Below are 18,495 nucleotides of genomic sequence, written 5' to 3' on the forward strand. Positions count from 1 at the left end.
CGGATCCGGAGAACAAGGCCCAGCACTCGGCTCCGGTCGGAGAGCAAGACCGCAAAGCTCGGCTACTTCCGGAAGAAGTTCGGCTCCCTCCGGGCAACCGCGGCCCAGCACTCGGCTATTTCCGTGGCGGCTCGGCCCCGCCTCCGAGGGCGGGGAGAGGAGTTGGGCTTAACTCTCTGCTAGCTGGAGTCTTGCAGCTCCGCCTGCGGCCGCGGAAAAACTCGTAGCGCCTTAGAACCTCGCAGTTATTTGCAAGAGGCTTCGCCTGTTATTTGCATAAAAAGTCCACCCTCCCTCACCTTTTCCGCATTCCCCTTTGCCTTCCTCCCCACCCCCATAAAGCCCCGAGGCGCCCAGCCGCGCCCCACAAAAGGACCGGGAGGCGACTTTGCTTTTGGTTTATTGCCCCTCAGCAGGCAGCGGGAGTCAGGGCCCAGGCTGGGGCTGCCCGGCTCAGCCAGCGGGTCTATACAGTGTGTGCAGGGGTGCCGTTCGCCCCCTCCAGGGAAATGCACTTTTGGGAATGTCTCGAAGTCGAGGACAGGGTCGCCCCGGTCCTGGGGGATTTGGGTGGGTGGGGCAGGGCCACACTGCAGGGCCGGTGGGTCAGACGTCAAGAGAGGAGGCAGGGGACAGGGAGGGGGTTCGAGAGGGCGTGGTGGGCACCGGCCCCGTGCCCCCAGCGCCCAACACTCGCCACTGGAAGATGCTGGCGTCCTTGCCGCCCAGCGAGATGAGGTGCGAGTCGTCGTGCGTGAACCGGACGCTGGTCACGTGGCTGCCGTGACCACCGTACACGAGGCTCGGCGCCTGGGCCGGAAAGAAGATGGAGCTGCAGCGGCCGCGGGACCCCGGCCGCCCGCCCTGCCCCGGAGGCCCGGGGGGGCCTCACCTTGGCGTGCGCGCACGGGTACTGGAAGAGGTGCACTTTGCAGAAGTCGTCGGCAACGGCCACGACGCGCTCGTTGTGGGAGCGGCACAGGGAGTTGATGTCAGTTCCATCCGAGCCATCTGGCCACACGCCTATCACAGCAGCCGGCCTCAGCCCGACCTCCCCGCCCCCACCCGCGGTCCAGAGCTGCACCATTTTCCCCCTAGCTCAGGCAGCCCGGCCACCCACCCACCACGTTCCAGGCAATCCTTCCCAGTCCCGAGGGCCGGTGGGGCGGGGGTGGGGGAGGCCTCTTGGGCTGGATCTGCCAGTTTCTTGACGTCCACCCCCTACACATGTCCAGCATTCCGAGCCCCAGGCGGGCTGCACCTTGTCCCCCCACACTCACGCAAGTTTCCACGGCCCTGTGCCCCTTCTCACCGTAGACATGGAAGCCCAGCACGCAGGTGTAGGTGGCCCACTCCCGGTCTCGGCTCTCATAGCGATTCCTCAGCAGCTTACAGCCTCCAGCCACGTCCCCTGGGGAGAGGGAGCCCACCCAGCTCAGTTCTCACCCAGTCCTCCGTGGGGAGGATAACATGGGAGGCCAAATTGGAAAGACTGGCTTGAGGCCATGGCATGTGATCTGGTCAGAGTGGTAGCCCTCAGCCCAGGGCAAAACCCAGCCCCTTGTGCTTCCTGAGTTCCCATCTGAAGTTCTCCTCTCTAGATTTAAGTCAACCCCTCCACACCTGTCCTGAGAAACTTTTCCAGAACAATCTTTTTCCTAGTACATTTTTCAACTCTCTTAAGGCCTGGTGGGAATAAAACATGGTGTTAAACTGTGTGTGTGGTTTTTCTGTCCTATTGTGTATAAACACATTTTCAGCCCCTCTACTGGGAGCTCCCTCACATTTCCTTCATCCCCTCCCAACCAAGAGCCCACACACATAAATAAAACCCACCCCAATTCCCCTCTCCTCATGCCCTCCCCTACTGTCACTCACAGTAAAGGATCTCATAGTCCCCAGAATTGGACATGATGAAGTTCCCATCCTTGGACCAGTCAAGGTGAGTGATGAAGCTGGAGTGACCCTGGGAGCAAGGGTCAAGAGACTAAAAATGCAGCCACCATTTCCCACCCCCACCCCCAGAAGGGTATTAGTTTACCTGCTATGGCAATGCCCCACCCTCCACCCCAGCTTCCTCACCACACAGCGGCCAAAACGGCTGGACTTGGCACCATCACTGGAAACGCTATAGATGTAGATCATGTTGTCATGGGAACCGATGGCCAGGTACAACCCATCTACAAAGACAGTCACTCAGAGAGGGAAGGACCAGGGATGAGTCTAGGTCCGGGGTGGAGGTGGCTCCCACCTGGGCTGTACCGGACCACTGATAGCTGCTCATTGCCATCGGTGATGTCAGACACGATCTCTCTGGTCTCTGTATCCAAAACCAGCCACCTGGAAGGGAAGGAAGTGGAAAACAGGTGTGAGGATACCTGTCCCGAGCAGGGTGCGGGTTGGCAAGTCAGAGAGCCTCAGAGACACCAAAAGAAAGGCTATGATACAGACAGGGAGGTTGTCATTGCATTTATATGCTGGTAAGTGGAAAGGGGCTAAGGGCAGATAAAAGCTGAGGGGCTCCTGATACCTGCCGAAAAGGAGTCCAAGGGCCCAAAGACAGGGCTCTGTGGATTCTGTAAGCTTGTCACTTCCCTGTGTTAGTTTCCCCTATGCCCCGCCCATCCCCCCTGCTCCTCTATCTGGAGCTGCCACCTCCTCCACTCCCAGAGGAGGGGGAGTGGATGGGGGAGGGTGTGATGACAGCTGCCACAGGAGAGCAAGGGAGACCCAGGCTGCAGGGAAAAGCACTGAGGAGTGGGAGGGTGCAGTTGGGGCTCCTGAACAGGCAGCGATCACAGTCCTCCACTGCCCCCCATTACCAGAAACCCTTCCCATACCTCCTACTTTCCCCTCCCAGGAGTTCTGGCTCCCTCTCACCTCCCTGTGTTCAGTCCTACGGCCACAACTGCCCCACTGGGGTGGAAGTCAGCACAGAGACCAGTCTCCTGGGAGAGGGGAGAAGGTGAATTCAAGAAGATGCCTTTCGAGTGAGGGAACTAAGATGGATACCTTGTCATCTTGATAACAATGGCAAAGCCTCCCCTCCTTCCGAGGAGGAGAGGCACAGGAGACCTGGGATGGGAGGCAGGCTGCCTCTAGAGCCTAAACAGAGGTGCTACTCAAAACACTTAGCCACCAGAACTGATACCCCTAGCTGTGCGGGAGATTAACCATTAGTTGCCCACTCACGGGGTCTAGGGGTTGGGGGGCGGACGGTACTCAGGGACAGTGGCACCATCAGTACAGAAGAATAAATATTTTAGCAGCCAGTACAGTCATACCAGTGCAAGGTGGCTGCCTTTGGGAGCAAAAGGGAAGCGGATGTTGGGGAAGGAGTGGTGGCCACAGAAGTCACGGTGGGTGTGACAGCGAGGATCCGGGGACACAGAGCTCTCTACCTTGAGGTCGATGCTCCAGGCCAGCGCATGGCCCTCCCCGTCCCAGAGGCAGAGCTGCCGGTCATGGCCACAGGTGAGGAAACGGTTCTGGAAGGGATGTGTGCAGAGCCCCCAGAGCTCATCCGTGTGACCCTGGAGCGGAGCACGGCTGTCATCTCTGCCCCTCCCCCACAGCTCTTCCCTCCCCGCTCCCCAAACCCTTGGCCCCCCCCAAACCTGGATTACAGGGGAGAAGCCCTGGGCCAGATCTCCCCGCAGCAACGCATTCTTCGTGGTGCCCACCAGCAGCTCAGAGCCAGGCCCCTCTGCAATGGCCCGCACGGCCCCAAAGTGTTCAGGAATCTGCAGGGGGTACAGAACGTCAGGGGCCCCCTGTCCATTCCTTGTCCCCCTCCTTCCCTTGACCCCAGGCCAGCCGTCACCTCCGCCTCCTGAAGGGCCACCAACCCGGGCCCCCACTGGACCAGCCGGCGGTCCCGCCCACCACCACTCAGCACAGTCCCGTCCCGCCGGAGACACAGGGCGAAGATGGAACCTTCATGAGCGTGGGCCTGGGCCACAATCCCATAGGTCTCTGTTGGCAAAGTCCAGGTGGTCATGCTTGTAGGGTGCAGGGAAGGAGGGAACAAGAGCAGCCTAGGCGGTCACAATACAGTAATAACTCCCAGTTGCTGAGTGCCCGCTGAATGCTGTCTCTGATCCTTGGCTCTTCTCCCCAATTTACAGACTGAACAACCAAGGTTCAAAGAAGTGAGGTAACTTCCTAAAGGCCAGAACTAGAGGTGAGCCCAGAACCTGGCAGACTCCAAAGCCCCAGCCTCCTCCCTTTGCCATGCTGCCCACCACCCTTCTATTCTGGCTGCCTAGAGAGCCCCACCCTCTGACAGAACCCATCAACTCCCCAGGTAAAAGAATGGGAAATCCTCTCCTCTGTCTTCACAGACCCTCTGGGGAACTAGCCTTCCAGGATGCCACCCCCATCACATCGTACCTTTGGCCCCACCCCTTCCTGGGGTCCTGGAATCTGAGAGGCTCCGCCCCCAGGTGAGGATGTTCCCCTCTGAGTCCCCAGTGAGAATGTCTCCATCGGGGAGGAACACAAAGCAGGGGATAAACTTGGGCTTCTTGTATTTCTAGGGGCGAGGCAAGCAGAGAGCAGAGGTCAAAGGGTAGGGCAAAGACTACAAGTTAAGGGGCCACTGGGAGTTGGGTAGCATTAGGGTCTATAGTACTCAGACCAATGCTTTCATCTGCACCCTGCCTTCCCCCGCATCCCGCACCCATCCACGCCTCACCCCAAAGACACCCTGTTTCCTTGTGAGGGTCCCGTTCCCAGGAACCCCTGTTCCACCATTCCAGTTCCAGAAGTGGACGTGGGATTTCCCACTGGTGACGATGCTGCTGCTGTCACGAGGGTTGAAGCCAACGGCGAGGACTGAGTCATTTGTACTCTGAAGGGAAGATACTAGATTCAGCCACCCCAAGCCCTGTATACCTTCATTCTACCAGACTGTCTTCAGTTGGCACCCTGACAACTGGTCTACTGAGGGCCAGAACCCTCAGGACAACCCTTCCTCCAAGGCCCTGGTCCCCTAAGAGCGCCACTCTCTGTCACTCGCTAATGCCTTACACGTTGTCCCTCATGAGGTCAGAATGTCTGTGGTCCCCACTTTACAGCCTCAGAGAGGCTAGGAGGCTTGCTCCAGGGGACTTAGCCAGAAGGGAGATTTCGTGTTTGGGAAGTTTGGAGGTCTCTGCACCCAACCCTGCCCGGCGCCCCGCCAGGCCCCCTGAACACCTCACCTTGATCTCAGCCAGCTTCGTGCCCCGGCTGCAGTCCCACACCGACAGCATGTGCTCGTTGGAATCATCCACCACACAGAGGAAAGCGCCCTGATCCTGAGGCCAGAGGACACACCAGAGGGGCTGAGTGAGGCCTGGCAGTCAGGGGGTTCAGGGTCTAAATGAGGCGAGGGGCGCTATGACAGGCTGAGAGAGCAGAAGGGGCCACGTGTCTCTTAGGAGAACCAGTTGGGCAGGGCTTGGGAAGGCCAGGACCTCTGAGGCTTCCTGGTGAAGTACAAGAAGGGGGTTCCCAGACAAGGAAATGAGGGCCTCGAGGCACCAGGGCCAGCTCACCACAACTGAAAAGGCCAGGGCCCCCACACCCCGCTCGAAGGCCCCCAGTCCGATCTCCTGCAGCTTCAGCAGCGTCTCGGAGTCCCAGACGTGAACCACAGGCTGCAGGGGCTGGTGGAGGAGAAGGAGTCAGGGGTGTGAAGGAGCGCCGGGCCGGGATCTCACCCTGGTGTTTGACTGTGGCCTTACCTTTCCATCTTTATCCACGCCGGCTGTCTGTCCTGAGGCTACACGCACACCATCAGGGTGAACAGCCAGGCTAAGTGGGGGAGGAGACACTCTAGGGAAGGGGGTCGGTCTCTCAAGACCACCCAGGACACCGTCCCTGGGCCTGCAGAGCAGCAAGTCCACTCTCCTCTCCTGCTTCTCCACATCCACCCAAGACCCTCTTTCTGCCAAGCCCACTCTCCCCACGCCTTGAGCTGCCCACTCCCCAGCCCTCGGACCCTCACCATCGAACACAGTCCGTGTGCCCCCGGTAATGTCTCTGGCCACCACCTCCAGGGCCCCCAGGGCCTCCCCCAGGCCGGTACAGCACCACCACACAGGCGATAAAGTAGACCACCTCCCCAGAGCGCAGCACAAACAGATTAGAGCGGGAGTCACGACCCCGGTACCCATACCTGGAGTGGGGATCATGGTCAAGGAAAGGGTTGGATCAAGGGCACAGTGAGGAAAAGAGGAGAAAGACAGAGCTCCAGCCAGCAGCGCCACTGGCAGAGGATAGATGGGGAGGTCCCCCTCTCCTTGCAGACCCAGGAGGAAATCGTAAAAAAGCAGGGGGTGGGGAGGGTTCATGATGGGAAGGGTGGTTGCCAGGGGGTTGAAGGGAGCAGGATACACCCAGTCAAGGCTGAGGGTCTCCGGGGGTGGGCCGCTGGGCAGCTCCTCCAGGCTGCGGATGCCAGACGGGATGTACATGGTAATGGGGCGGCCTCGGAGGAACATCTTCACTGAGATGCCTTCTACAGTGAAAACAAGCAGGTGTCAACCACCGTCCTGCAGCTTCCCTTCTAGGAAAGTCAGGGCAGAGCTCCGACCACCATACCTCACAGCTCCCCCCCAACAGTTCCTGGGGCTGTAGCCCCAACCCCATCATCCAAGTTCTTCCAGATCCCTCTGGACATACCTAAATTGTAATTGCTCCTCCGAGAGCCAGGACCGCCGGGGCTGGAGAGGGGGTCTTTTCCCCCACGGCTGTTGGGCAGAGAGAAAAGCACAGGGACTGCAGTCAGGTCCCAAGACAGAACTGAGGAGGGGCAGGACACAAGAAAGGAGATCACCCTAGAGATCACAGTCACCTCTGCACACTCTAAGTTTGTATCGTGAGCAGTGAGGGCTCTGGAGTAGATGGGCTCCATGTAAGGTGTGAGAAGACCGAGACTAAAGGGGCCAAGCACCGCTGTAAGAGGTAGTGTGCGGTGACACTTTCTTCCAGACCACCAGGCCTCTGCCTATCAACCTTTTCATTTCTCCATCTGTAAAATGGGCCCATAGTGACTCTAGAAGGTCCACAGCCGTGCCTCTTGGGGATCTGAGAGGTCAGCAGGAAAGTCCTTATCTCTCAAGGGGAAAGTGAAAGGGGAATTCCAGAGATCACTGTCGTTAGAGGATAATAAGCTGACAACCTCTCTTCCGAGAATAAAAGAGAGGCCAAGGATAGGGTGAGAATAAACACTCAGGTGTCCTGGAGCCTGTACACACTCTGAGACAATCCACTGGGATTTCCCCCTTGCTCTCTAAAGCGTAGTAGGCTGTGGTTGGGGAAGAGAGCTGGAATCTGAGGAGAGTCACCCATGGAAACCATGAATACTTTTGGAAAACCCTCTTGGGAACTTGAAAGGGATGCTGTGATATGGTGGAGAGGGCAGGGGCAACTGGAGTCAGGAAGAGTTTGGTTGAAATCCTGGCTCTAGCTGTGTGATCCCAGGCAAATGACTTACCCTCTCTGAGCCTGCTTCCTCACCTGGCCAATGAACAGCATGAGACCACCTACCCCCCAAGGATGTCGTGGGGACTGAATGAGATGGAGGAGGTCGAGGGGTTGGCACAGTGCTGGGTACACAGCAGGCGCCCCAGGAGCGCTTGTTCCTTTCTTCCTGTTGGGCAATGAGGCCCCCCACCCCACCCAGGGAAGCCAGGTGAGGGATGTGGAAAGTCAAGAACCTGAGCCTGGGGTGAGGGGGTTGGGGGCGGGGCGGGCAGGGGGAGCCTCGCCCACCTCTCTGTGCTCCCTGACCGCAATAACAGGTTGGCCGAGGAAGCTGCCTTCCGGGAGAGTTTCTGGCGAGGCCGCTCTGAGGGTGATGAGGAGGAAGAATTTCTCCGTGGCCTGGGCAGAGCACAGTGAGCAGGTGAACGTCATTCCTGCCGCTGGGGCTCCCCTATCCGCCCTCCCCTCCCAGCCTCGACCACAGGAGACTTACGTGTCAGTGCGCTGCGGGGGCTGAGCCAGCCTGAGGATCCCTGGGGGGCCAGGGGAGCCCGTGCCACTGCTGCTGCTGCCCCCTCCTTCAGACTGGGTCCCGCTAGGTTCTTCACTGCCCCCCGGAGGGGCTGGGGGCCCGTTGCTCAGCCCAGGGGGGCCAGGGGATGGTTCCACCTCCATCTCTGCTTCCGTCTGGGTGCCTCGGCTCACCAAGGAGGGGCTGCACGTGGGTGGCAGTCCTGGGGGCGCTGCGGGGCTGATGGGGAGACAGTGCATCAACCTGATGGCCCTAGAGGCCCCATCGAGGAGGAGGAGGAGGGAGTGACCACATGCATACCTGTCCCTTGGAGGGCCCAGGGTGCCAGGGTCCTGCAGGGAGGTGGAGGGTGCCTGCAGCCGCAGCAGGCGAAGAGCTTCTGCCAAGGCTGCCTTCACCAGCTCCATCTCCTTCTCCTGCACCTGAAGCCGCCGGCTCAAGGACTGCAGGGCCTCCTGAGCCGGGCCCTCACCTGGGAAAGGGGCAAGAAGCCGTCAGCATGTCACCCCCCCCGCCCCCGACACACACCTGGGGAAAGGCTTGAGGGGATTCTCTCTCCCCCTAACTTTGCATCTGTCCAATAGGACTGCCCACTCCAAGCAACTCCAGGCTTGGAAGCGCTCCCAGAGGGGAGGAGACGGTGGGAAAAGGATCAAGGGCCTCCTTCTGGCAGGGCAGGCGAGGAACCTGGCAGAGGTCCCTTCCTGCTGCCTGTCCCAGCCTCCGCAAAGACAGTGAGTACCATGGAGTACCAGGGGGGAAATATGGAGTTCTGCCGAGGAACGTGGGAACCACAGACGGAGGCGCATGAGGGACGACAGGGCCCAGCCCAGAGTAAACCGTAGGACTCCAGGGAAGGCAGAGAAACTGCGAGGGAGCACCAGGAGAGAAGTGGGGGACTCAGAGGACAGTCATCCTGAGGACTCAGAAGAGAAGAGGTCCGGAGTGACAGGAGAGGGTTAGCAGCGGAGAGCAGAGGTCCCAGCGCAGGTTCCAGGGTAACAGAGGAGGTCAGGAGTAAAAAGACCCACCAAAGTAGGGAAAGAAGCCCAGGGTAACACAGGAGGTTCGGAAACTTTGGAGGGGCCCAGAGTAATACGGGGGGCAGGATGGCATTGTCGAAGTCCGAAATGACAGTTGGAGGACCCAAGTAACTAGGGGGAGCGGCCTGAGAACAGTGAAGGATGCTCGGAGCCCCCGGGGGCAAGGAGCACGCGGGGACGCCCGGGACAGCCGTCGGGCAATGGCAGCGCCAGACTGGCCGGCGCTCCGGGAAGGGGCACGCCGCCCGCCCCGCCCCGTACTCACCGGGCCCCCCGGCCCCGTCCATCCGGCCCCCGGCTTGCTCCGAGCGGCGGCGGCGGAGGAGGAGGCGTCTAAGCCGCGGGGGCCATGGCAAGGGAGAGGGGAAGGGGAAGCACCCCGGGGCGCGCGCGCGAGGGAGCCGAGCCACCCCCCCGGGGGCGCTGTCGTGCGCGGGCAAAGGGCCTGGAGGGGGCGCTGTGGGGAGGGGGCCGCAGGCTCTGGGGCTCGCCGGGGCCTCGGACTCTCCCCGGGCCGCTCTCGGCTCCCGGGGGTGGGGTGGCGGGGCCGTCCCGGGCCCCAACGCCGCAGCACAAACAGGCCCCGGACGCGGAGCCGCCAGGAAGCGCGGGAGGGGGGGCGGGACGAGGAGGGGGGGCCGGGCCGCCTGGTAACCCCTCCCTGTCCGGGCCTGGCGGCTCGGTACGGGGGCGGGGCCAACCCTCTGACCCCTCCCCCCCACAGGTCCCCTCGGGCCACCGCCCTCCGGGCCCTTCCGGGATCCTGGCCCTCGGACTCCCCGGGGACCCGGGAAAGAGCGCGGGGCCCGAGGTCTCCGCCCCCAGCCCCTTGCTTCTGGGGGGCAGAACCGACCAGCCCCTCCCCACTTCCGCGAGGGGGCAGAGGCGGGGTCACGAAATCGGCCCTTTGCCCGGGGGCGGGGCTTTCTCTCAGGGGCAAAGCCGAAGCATCCCGAACTGGGACTGGCTGAGGACCCGGGCGGCGGGTTATTAAGGCTGTGGCGGAGGATGCCCAGGGTATTGGGGTCAGGGTGGCATTAGCCCAGCTCAAGCCGGGCCGGGCTGACGCAGCATCCTGCCACGGCCAACCCCATCCCCTGACAGCTCTGCTGTCCCTCGGGCAGAGATGGGAGATGGCGCCGGTGCTGCCCCTGGTCCTGCCCCTCCAGCCCCGCATCCGTCTGGCGCAGGGGCTCTGGCTTCTCTCCTGGCTGCTCGTGCTGGTCGGTGGCCTCACCCTCCTCTGTAGCGGGCACCTCCTGGTCCAGCTGTGGCACCTTGGTACCTTCTTGGCTCCCTCTTGCCCGTTCTCTGCCCTGCCCCAGGTTGCCTTGGCGGCCAGTGCAGTGGCTCTGGGCACAGGACTGGTGGGTTCAGGAGCTAGCCGGGCCAGTCTGGATGCAGAACAATACCCTCCCTGGCGAGGGGTCCTAGGCCCGCTGCTGGTGGCTGGCACAGCGGGGGGCGGGGGTCTCCTGGTCCTTGCCCTGGGACTAGCCCTGGCTTTACCTGGGACTCTGGACACGGGCCTGGAGGAGGGCCTGGGGTCTGCCTTGGTTCACTACAAGGACACAGAGGTGCCCGGACGCTGTCAAGCCAAACGGCTGTTGGATGAGTTGCAGCTGAGGCACCACTGCTGTGGCCGTCATGGCTACAAGGATTGGTTTGGAATCCAGTGGGTCAGCAACCGTTACCTGGATCCCAATGACCCCGACGTGGTTGAGTGAGTGATTTGCTTCTCCCCTCCTTCTTCTCTTCCTTCTCTTTCCTTGAAACCCCCCCTCACCCAGATAGGCAGTAATTCATATAGTGAATGAGGGAATGGGACAACAGCTGTGTGACCCAGGGCATGGTACCAAACTGCTCTGGGCCCATGTGTCTGTAAACTGGAGATGATAAAACTACCATCTCACAGAGTTGTTGTAACGATTACAACAGTGAATTATGCCTGCCTGGCATAGTAAAGCAGTTGGTAAATGTTTCCCTCGTTTCTCCCTTCTCAACTTCTGTACCCTGCAGCTTCTCCCTCAGGCTTCTATCACCAGATATCCTAACACCCCTGCCCCTCCCTTTGCAGCCGGATCCAGAGCAATGTGGAAGGCCTGTATCTGATTGATGGGGTCCCTTTCTCCTGCTGTAATCCCCACTCACCCAGACCTTGCCTGCAAAGCCAGCTCTCAGACCCCCACGCCCACCCCCTCTTTGATCCCCGACAGCCCAACCTCAACCTCTGGTCCCAAGGATGCCACGAGGTGTTACTGGGGCACTTGCAGGGGCTGGCAAGCACACTGGGCAACATGCTGGCTGTTACCTTCCTGCTGCAGGTGAGTCAGCAGAGGTTCTGAGGCCTCCTCACCGCCTCCAACCCAGGGACCCCTGGAACTGCTGACCCTTACTGACCTCTTGCCTCTTGCTTACCCCCACAGACTCTGGTACTTCTGGGCCTGCGGTACCTGCAGACAGCACTGGAGGGGCTCGGAGGAGTCATTGATGGGGAGGGAGAGGCCCAGGGCTACCTCTTTCCTGCTGGGCTGAAAGACATGCTGAAAACAGCCTGGCTACAGGGAGCAGGGCCCCATAGGCCAGCACCTGGGGAGACCCCACCAGAAGAGAAACCTCCCAAGGAGTGTCTGCCTGAGGCCTAGAACTTAAGGTGGGGATGGGGGTGGGGGGAAGGGGAGGGATGGACAAGACTGGAAAGCTCACAACTCCTTATAGGCTCCCGGTGAGGGAGGGGGGAATCTGGGATTAGAGGGTTAAGGATAGTCAGTGAGCTGGACTGGGGTAGGAGAAAAAACCAGGTGTCCTAGGGCCTAGTCCATGGCCAGAACCACCAGGGGACAGAAAAAGAACAAAACCAAGGTGGGAGAAATGACATGGGAAGGCCTGGAGGCTACTTCTGGTGGACACTCAATAAAGCTTTTGGACTGAAGCTCCTGATCTTTCTCTTCAAGGGGGTGGGGGGCCCTGAAAGAACTGATTTCCATCTGATGGAGAAGCCAGGACCCAAGGGTTTTGACCCTGGTAAGAATCAAATGCAAGAACCTGATGTGGGAAGTGAAGGAACACAGAGGCCCCGCCAGGTTGAGTTTTTATTCTGGAGGTAGGAGGGGGGTGGTCAGCATGCTCAGGTGGGGAGGATCCAGCCCAGCTCTTCCAGCCCCCCCAGTGCATGCCCAGCCCCAATAAGTTACCCAGTGACTCAGCTGCCCTCCCTCCTGAGTCTGTCTGTTTTCTGCTCCGCCCCAGACAGGGCCAGTCTGGCTCAATAGGAGGGCTGTTTGTCCCTAGCCTGTGGGCAGTGCCACATGGCAGGCCAGGGGAGGGGCTGAAGGGGTGGAGGGGCCGCTCCTGGCTCTGAGGGGTCAGGACTTGGAAAACCACATCCTGGGCGGGCCAGGGGCACAGTCCCACAGCTCTGTGCCTCGTGAGCTGGTGGGCAGGGTAGGGCCACCATCACACCTCGACAGCTGGGTCTGAGCCGTGGCCCTGCCGCTGCAGCTGCTCCTCCTGCTTCATCTTGGGCTTCTCCGTCCGTGTGTGCCACACCAGAACCTGTCCAGGGAGGTTTCAGTTAGAGCCAGGCCCAGCCTCAGCCAAGCCTTGGGGCACTCAGGATAGAACGGATCCTCCCACCTCCTGGACACACACCATGTTGGCTGCCAAGTATGAAGGGCAGGGGGAGGGGGAGGCTTTAGTGCCTCTGAAAGTCAAAGTGTTAGTCGCTCGGTCATTTCCAACTCTGCGACCCCATGGACTATATACTCTTTTCATGGAATTCTCTAGGCTGGAATACTGGAGCTGGTTGCCATTCCCTTCTCCAGGAGATCTTCCCGACCCAGGGATCGAACCCAGGTCTCCTGCATTGCAGGTAGATTCTTTACTATCTGAGCCACAAGGGAAACCAGTGCCTCTGAAATGGGGCCTAATCCCTTACCCTCTCTCTGTCTCAGGGGTGCCAAGAGACCACTTTCCTTCTCTGACTTCCCCTTCAGTAGAGTAAGCAAGCTCTGCAGGGTCTCTCCTTGTTCAAACACCCATCCTCGATCCTGCTCCGCAGGGCCTCATTCCACTTCTCCCATCTCCTGTCCATCCCAGAACCGGGTTTCTATGCCTACCTCCATCCCCTTACCCGAGTGCAGTTGGCAGCCCGCGGCTCCAGGTCCTTGGGATCTACAAGGTGGCTCAGGAGACTGCTCTCCAGATGGCCCCGAGGAGCAGTAGCATCAAACCGGGCATTGGGTTTAGCCAACAGCAAAGACAGGGCGATAGCAAATCCTGCCATATCCACTGGGAAGGGCCTGTTGGGCTCCCAGGCCGTGTGGAAACCAACAACCCGGCCATCCTGTACGCGAGGGCCCTCGAATCGAAGGCCGCCCACTAGCCCCACAGGCCACACTGAGACACCACGAGTCCAGCGCATCTAGCGGAAGTCGGAAAAGAAGAGACAGGAAGTGGCCCAGAGGAAGAGGAGGAGCAAGGACCACTTGAGTCACTCTGCCCCTCCACTCCCCACCCAGGGACAGTGATGAAGCGGGTCCCACCGGGCCTGCTTCCCCAGCCCCAAGCCAGTGCTCACCTCCTCAAAGAGTTCCCGGCTGTAGGTGTTGTCATCGTCAGCAAAGTACACGACTCCCTGGGTACCTGGTGGGGGTGGGTCCTTCTCTCCCCCAACAGCACCCCCTCCGCTCCGGAGCCAATCCAGGGCCCTGTTCCGTTGCTCTACACCTCGGGGCCGAACCCAGCCTGGCTCGCCCTCCCGGAGCCGCTGGGCCTTGGGGGTGAGGACCGCCAGGTGTGTGAAGAGGAGGCCAGAGGCAGCCAGCAGCCCCGAGACCAATGGGGTGGGGCCCTCAGCATCCTCCACCAGCAGCCAGTGCAGCCGGGGCACCAGGCTCAGGGTCTGGGACAGCCGCACCAGCTCCGCCTTCTGCACCAACCTGCAGGGGGAAAGATGCAGGAGGGAAAGGGGTGGCCACCACTTGCCCACTCCAGCAGGTACGTATGTCTTCTTCTGGGCCACTCCTAGCACCCTCACGACATTTCCCTGACCAGCACCCAAACTCCCTGTTGTTATTTTTTGGGTGAGTAGCTCAGCTTGTGAGATCTTGGGTCCCTAATCAGGGACGGTACCTGTGCCCCCTGAAGTGGAAGCGCAGAGCCCTAACCACTGGACCACCAGGGAATTCCCTCACCTGCCCTGTTATTTATTTTTATGTTTTTGGCCATGCTGCATGCCATGTGGGACCTTAGTTCCCCAACCAGGGACTGAACCTGTGCCCCTTGCGTTGGCAGCACAGTCTTAACCTCTGGACTACCAGAGAAATCCAAGTCTCCTTTTGATTTCCGGTTCTGTAGACAATACAGAACCGGAGTCTGAGGTGGGGGAGTCTTATAGACACTGTCTCCTGATGTCTGTCATTGCTGGGCAGAGGGCAGTGCCTTCTTAGACCAAAATGATTGAACCAAGGTCATCACCGAGTCTCTTATAAGTTTATTTGCCCTTCAGATGGGCCTGCCCGCCCCAGGGCTGGCAGTGTGTGCATGGAGAGGGGAGGGTCTTAAGATGCCTAGCCTAGGTGGGCCAGCCATCTGATTCCAGGCAGATGTCAGCAAGCCCTTTTGGCTCCTTTCAAAACCACATTCCCCAGTTGGTTTGTATCACTAATAAAGCTACCTTTTATTTTATTTTATTTTTTTTAAAAAAGGAACACACTTAGCACAGTGTGGGACAGAGAGTACACACACTACGTAACAACTGGTGTAACTATTTCTAGACCACCATACGACTGAATGGCCAAGTCGTCCTCTACTTTACATTAGTCAAGGGGTTCTCAAACTTCCTCACCAAAGGTTCCCTAAGGAGTCAGAGTGAACTCACTTGGCAAGTTCAAGTTCAGAATTTCTTTGAAACTTTATTGTTGTATCTTAAAATTTCTCAGGAATTTTTTACAGTACTTCATGGCACATTTGGCCATGCCACATGGCATGCGGGATCCTAGAGCTCCCAACCAGGGACTGAACCCGCACTCCCCACGATGGCAGCCCGGAGTCTCAACCACTAGACCACCAGGGAAGTCCTCCCGTCTATTGTCTATAGAAAAAAACAATTTCCCCAAGATCTCTGGGGAATGATGTGGTTCATTTAGCCTGACATTTGGCAATGCCTTAGCCTGAAGAACATCCCCTGGCCCAGTGCCTCCTGAAACTCATCATCAACCCCAGCCTCTTGGTCCAGGCAGATCCTGGGTGAGTCAGAGCCCATACCTGGCATAGGTGGGGGTAACAACATAGATAGTAGGCAGAGCCTCGGGTTCAGGGGGCTGGGCAGGGGCAGGGGGTGGGCGACGGAGATCGGCTTGCAGCTGGGAAATCCTCAGATCCTTCTGCCGAAGCTGCTCCGCTGCTGCCCGCAGGGGAGGGAGGCAGTCACATGGCTGGCCTGGTCCCAGGAAACAGGGATGGGGGCAGAGAACCACAGGATGTTCAGCATCCCAAAGGGCCATTAACCTTCCCATTCAACTAACCAATGCGGGGCTCTCCTTACAACTTCTCTAACAGCTTTTCTACACCTAGGGTGGTGAGGAACTCGCTACCTTAAATAGCAGCGCTTCTCCAACTTTAACAATTCCATCCATTACAATTTTCATGTGTCTATTAAGCTGATCACCTGCCTCCATCCTTTCTACCTGCTGGGCCTAATTTTGCCTTCTGGAAGCATAATGAACAAGTTGATCTCCTAAACAGGGCAGTCTTTCAAATACCTGAGAATCATGCAGTGGCCCAGTCTCTAAATCCCTGCATAAGAGGCAGGGTTCAATCTGTTCCGTTGGCTGTGTGACCAAAGACTCATTAAATTCATTGATTCCATCACTGGATAAATATTTATTGAATGCTCCTCCTGGGAGGCACTGCCTTACGTGCCCGGGCTGCAGCAGGAAACCACACAGACATGGTCCCTGCCCTCATGGAGGTTTCAGTTTAGTGGAGGAGCTGGACGCTAAGCAAAGAAACAAATTAATAAAATTATTAGAAACTGTGGTAAGGGCTATGAAGGAAACAAATAGGAGGGAGACTTAAAAGAGGACCCAGAGTAAGAAGAGTGACTTTTAGCTAAGGTGGTCAAGGAAGGCCTCTGTGAGGCGGTGACATGTCAGCGAGCTGAGACCTGAAGGATGAGAAAGAGGCAGCTGGGGAACAACTAGGAGAAAAGGTTACAGCAGAGACAGGTTTAGTGCTTAGAGCAACGAGCGTGGGGTTTTCGAGAAACTGTCATGAAGCCAGTGTGGCTGGAGCAGAGCGAGCGAGAGGGATGGGAAATGGGGTTAGAGAGGCAGAAGGCGACGGGATCACGCGGGGCCTGGCAGGCTCTGGGAAGGAGTCTGATTTCACCCGAGGTGCGGCGGGCAGCCGCGGTGCGTTCTGGAGAGGGGAGTGCGCCCAGGGGCCGCAGAGGGGCTGTCGGAGGACCGAGCTGGATGAATGGGGTCTGCGCGGGGCTTCATCCCCAGGGCGGGATGCACAGCGGAGGGGTGCCCTCCGGCCGACTCGCCGCACCCCCGCCCCGCCCCGCTCACCGAGCTGCACCAGCGCGTAGAGGAGGCCGGCGATCGACACCAGGAAGTAGGCGAGGAACACGTTCTTCAGCTTCAGCTTCATGGCCGCGCCGCCGCCGCCGCCGGGGCAGGCGGGGTCCGGCGGGGACAAGGGGTTCCCGCCCCCCGCCCGCCTGAAAGCCCCGCCCCTGCAGCGGCCCCGCCCCGTGTCCCGCCCTCCTCACGCTCGTCTCGAGAGGCTCCTGGGAGCTAGCGCTGGCAGCGCCCGTCTGGGCCCACTTCCGGTCAGTCTGCACACCCCCCTTCCCTCTGGGTAATTTCCGGTCCCATTGCCTAGTTCTGGGAACCACGGGAGTGGGCGACGTCATATCCGGCGTGTCAAGCGTGCCTGGCAGGTGGTCAGGAGCAAAGTAAGGTAACGTGGGAGTGGCTTTGAGACCCTCCGCCTTGATCTCCAGTCCCTGAGAGCATATTTTCTTACATTCATTCACTCACCCATCCACCAGCCACTGCACGCAGTGACAGTAGCTCAATAAATAATTGCTACATGAATGAGTGAAATCTACAGCCCTGCCAAGCCTAGACAGCATATTAAAAAGTAGAGACATTACTTTGCCGACAAAGGTCCATGTAGTCAAAGCTATGGTTTCTCCAGTAGTCATGTATGGATGTAAGAATTGGACTATAATGAATGTCGAGCAAGGAAGAATTGATGCTTTTGAACTGTGGTGGTGGAAAAGACTTGAGAGTCCCTTGGATTGCAAGATCAAACCAGTCAGTCCTAAAGGAAATCAGTCCTGAATACTCATTGGAAGGACTGATGCTGAAGCTGAAACTCCAATACTTTGACCACCTGATGCGAAGAACTGACTCCTTGGAAAAGACCCTGATGCTGGGAAAGATGGAAGGCAGGAGTAGAAGGGGACGACAGGATGAGATGGTTGGATGGCATCACTAACTCGATGGACATGAGTTTGAACAAGCTTCAGGAGTTGGTGATGGACAAGGAAGCCTGGCATGCTGCAGTCCATGGGGTTGCAGTCAGACACGACTGAGCAACTGAACTAAACTGCCAAGCCTGTGCTCTGGTTGTCTCATATAATCCTATTTTGATAATCTTAATACAATTTAGCATGTCTGTGTGTTAGTCACTCAGTCGTGTGTGACTCCTTGCGACCCCATGGACTATAGCCCTCCAGGCTCCTCGGTCTGGTGGAAGTAGGTAGCCATTCCCTTCTCCGGGGATCTTCCAGGAATTGAACCTGGAACTCCCACACTGCAGGCAAATTCTTTACCATATGAACCAAGGAAAACCACAATTTAGAATACTATCACTCTAAAAATTGATGTTGCAGAATTTTGATCATGGCAAAAATGCAAAACTAACAGTAATATAATGAACTGGAAAATAGCAAAGGGCATTCATTTCTGGCATTTCATTAATGATTAATCAACCTCTTGTAGATGTTCTAGTATGTCCACTTGGAATCAGGTCCCTTGCTGGGATGAAGAGTTTACATCGATAGTGTTTTCCCAGCACATCCAGCAGTAGTTTAAGAGCAAACTGCTCTTCAGCATTGTCACAGTACCTGTCCACTTGGGTGTGAGATAGATTTTTGTCCCCATCTTACAGGTAAGGAACTAAGATTGCCCCAAATAATGTAATCCCCACTGTGCAATTTTCTATGTGCCTTCTAGATACCTGACTCCAGGATCTTGTACTTTTTCTTTCCTCTGACCCACACTTCATAAACGTATGACAATAGGCATGGGGGTGGGATGCCAAGGCGATGAGCTATCTCCCAGGGAATTAACTGGAAATATTTCTTGAGCTGAGGAATTTCCTGAACACACCCCCAACTCCTCACCGGCATAAACCATCCTAAGCAGT

The 18,495-nt window shown here is 58.2% G+C and overlaps 4 protein-coding genes across 7 annotated transcripts in view; 2 read left to right on the top strand and 2 right to left on the bottom strand.

Moving 5' to 3' along the window:
* Positions 1-18,495, top strand: part of CSKMT (citrate synthase lysine methyltransferase) — a 427,761-nt gene that overhangs the window by 377,619 nt on the left and 31,647 nt on the right. The gene's annotated exons all lie outside the window — the stretch shown is intronic.
* EML3 (EMAP like 3) lies at positions 382-9,655 on the bottom strand. 2 transcript variants are annotated; one of them, NM_001101846.1, is made up of 22 exons: positions 9,314-9,409; positions 8,306-8,477; positions 7,967-8,224; positions 7,762-7,872; positions 6,670-6,737; positions 6,382-6,505; positions 5,993-6,163; positions 5,730-5,799; positions 5,541-5,651; positions 5,205-5,300; positions 4,697-4,852; positions 4,393-4,534; positions 3,824-3,975; positions 3,627-3,743; positions 3,402-3,533; positions 2,881-2,948; positions 2,252-2,340; positions 2,083-2,180; positions 1,879-1,966; positions 1,313-1,411; positions 893-1,023; positions 382-810 (listed from the first exon to the last, which is right to left on the bottom strand). In NM_001101846.1, exons 1-22 carry the CDS (start codon positions 9,333-9,335, stop codon positions 607-609), a joined length of 2,679 nt encoding a protein of 892 aa, NP_001095316.1. In that variant the 5' UTR covers positions 9,336-9,409; the 3' UTR covers positions 382-606. The 2 variants fall into 2 exon arrangements, with proteins under 2 accessions (NP_001095316.1, XP_005226940.1); XM_005226883.5 differs by having other exon boundaries at positions 385-810; positions 3,618-3,743; positions 9,314-9,655.
* Positions 8,506-11,980, top strand: ROM1 (retinal outer segment membrane protein 1). Of its 2 annotated transcripts, XM_024986970.2 has the most exons (4): positions 8,506-8,739; positions 9,773-10,771; positions 11,126-11,372; positions 11,475-11,980. In XM_024986970.2, exons 2-4 carry the CDS (start codon positions 10,182-10,184, stop codon positions 11,691-11,693), a joined length of 1,056 nt encoding a protein of 351 aa, XP_024842738.1. In that variant the 5' UTR covers positions 8,506-8,739; positions 9,773-10,181; the 3' UTR covers positions 11,694-11,980. The 2 variants fall into 2 exon arrangements, with proteins under 2 accessions (XP_024842738.1, NP_776599.2); NM_174174.3 differs by lacking the exon at positions 8,506-8,739 and having other exon boundaries at positions 9,978-10,771.
* Positions 12,128-16,987, bottom strand: B3GAT3 (beta-1,3-glucuronyltransferase 3). Of its 2 annotated transcripts, NM_205805.3 has the most exons (5): positions 16,626-16,753; positions 15,316-15,490; positions 13,628-13,988; positions 13,181-13,471; positions 12,129-12,603 (listed from the first exon to the last, which is right to left on the bottom strand). In NM_205805.3, the coding sequence occupies exons 1-5, from the start codon at positions 16,705-16,707 to the stop codon at positions 12,505-12,507; spliced, it is 1,008 nt and encodes a 335-aa protein (NP_991374.2). In that variant the 5' UTR covers positions 16,708-16,753; the 3' UTR covers positions 12,129-12,504. The 2 variants fall into 2 exon arrangements, with proteins under 2 accessions (XP_005226936.2, NP_991374.2); XM_005226879.4 differs by lacking the exon at positions 15,316-15,490 and having other exon boundaries at positions 12,128-12,603; positions 16,626-16,987.

The sequence above is a fragment of the Bos taurus genome, chromosome 29 (assembly GCF_002263795.3).
Source record: "Bos taurus isolate L1 Dominette 01449 registration number 42190680 breed Hereford chromosome 29, ARS-UCD2.0, whole genome shotgun sequence".
Classification (NCBI taxonomy): Eukaryota; Metazoa; Chordata; class Mammalia; order Artiodactyla; family Bovidae; genus Bos; species Bos taurus.